Below are 1,480 nucleotides of genomic sequence, written 5' to 3' on the forward strand. Positions count from 1 at the left end.
AGTCCACGTTCCCAGCGAGTTATTTAATGTATGGGAAAATGCCCAAGCAATTTATGCATACTTGATATAATAATATTTAGGCTCTATGATTGCTCTTTCCACTTTTAACACAAATTGAATTGAATTTTAAGAAAATGCCGAGGAGTATTACGTTGAAATGATATTACTTCATTTGTTGATAAATTTTATAATAATTAATTTTTTTATATGAGATTTATAATTTTCAAAAAAAAAAAATAAAGTTACCATGAATCTGTAAGCCTCTGTGGCGCTACCACGATGCAAAGCCCAAGTAAAAATTTTAAAAAACTTGGAAGGGGTCTCATGCCATTATCCCCAGTCTACCAGAAGGTCAAAAGAGAGGATGGCAGACCTTTAAATAAAGAAAAAGTCGAGGGGCAAAATGTTAATCCAAATGTTTATCCTCCCATATAAATTACAGCTGTCTTAAACTGTCTGTCTGTGTGTGTGTGTGTGTCCAGCCTTGAGTCTCCTCCAAGTGCACCCACAGACACTTACATTGGCCAAAAATGTTTAGCCCGGCTCATCTCAGAACGCCGCACCCTCTTCAAGTTCTCTCAGAAAGGTATACATCTTCATCCATAAGCTTCACGAAATTCAAAAGCCTCATGAACACCATCTTAGTCTCCCACATGTGCCGAATCATTCGTGCACTCTCCAAAGTCAAGAACATTATCCTCGATATTCTCAAGAAGAACCAGGCCATCCACGATAAAAAGCAGAAGATAATATTAGGTTCCTTCAGGCTTCACTATAACTGGTGTTCATCCAAGCCTTCTCACGTCTTGCCAGTCCCAGCACGGGTCTTCAACGGCTTGCCTTCCAACCATTCGAGCCACGATTCGAGTTGGAGAAGTGTGATTTCAGAGGCAGAGCAACAAGACCTGCACATTTCTTATGACGATTCGGAAGAGCTCGCAGGGTATCTTCAGTGGCTGGAGGAGAAAGTTCAGGATAAGGGTACGGATGTGCAGGAAATTAAAGAGGATATTGATATGCTAGCAGAAATGTTCATTGAGAGCTGTCACGAGAAGTTTAGGTTGGAGAAGCAGGAGTCCGACAGGAGGTTTCAAGAAATGTTGGCCAGGAGCATGTAAAAATAAGAAACACAGACAAAAGGTGATTATTGGGGATCCTTTTACTGTTTCGCATGTTCAGTTTCTTTTGCTTTTCCCGTTCAATTTCAGTTTTCTAATTACTATCATGGGGGGAACTTAATCATCTTCTGGAGTCATATCTCTGTGCCTTTTGCTTTATTGTGACTTCCCAAAAGAGGAACAAGGTGTTTGCAGAATTGTACGTACATGGGGGGTTCCTGGGGAATTGTGCAATTCTTTTGTCGATATGGTCATGGCGGTTCTGAGCTTCAAAACTCACAGGATTTGAATATTGAACCCAGTCTCCATCTCAAAATCTCTCTTTCACCGGAATCTTTTGCATATAACAAACCTTTAAAAAA

General features: G+C 40.1%; 1 protein-coding gene across 1 annotated transcript; it reads left to right on the forward strand.

Annotated features, from left to right (window-relative positions):
• The first annotated feature begins 449 nt into the window (after window positions 1-449).
• LOC129306693 (uncharacterized) lies at window positions 450-1,315 on the forward strand. Its single transcript, XM_054947399.1, has one exon. The coding sequence runs from the start codon at window positions 531-533 to the stop codon at window positions 1,116-1,118; it is 588 nt and encodes a 195-aa protein (XP_054803374.1). The 5' UTR covers window positions 450-530; the 3' UTR covers window positions 1,119-1,315.
• The last annotated feature ends 165 nt before the right edge of the window (window positions 1,316-1,480 follow it).

This window comes from Prosopis cineraria, unplaced genomic scaffold (genome assembly GCF_029017545.1).
Source record: "Prosopis cineraria cultivar Desert tree isolate PC_DT_omini unplaced genomic scaffold, ASM2901754v1 PC3, whole genome shotgun sequence".
Lineage (NCBI taxonomy): Eukaryota > Viridiplantae > Streptophyta > Magnoliopsida > Fabales > Fabaceae > Prosopis > Prosopis cineraria.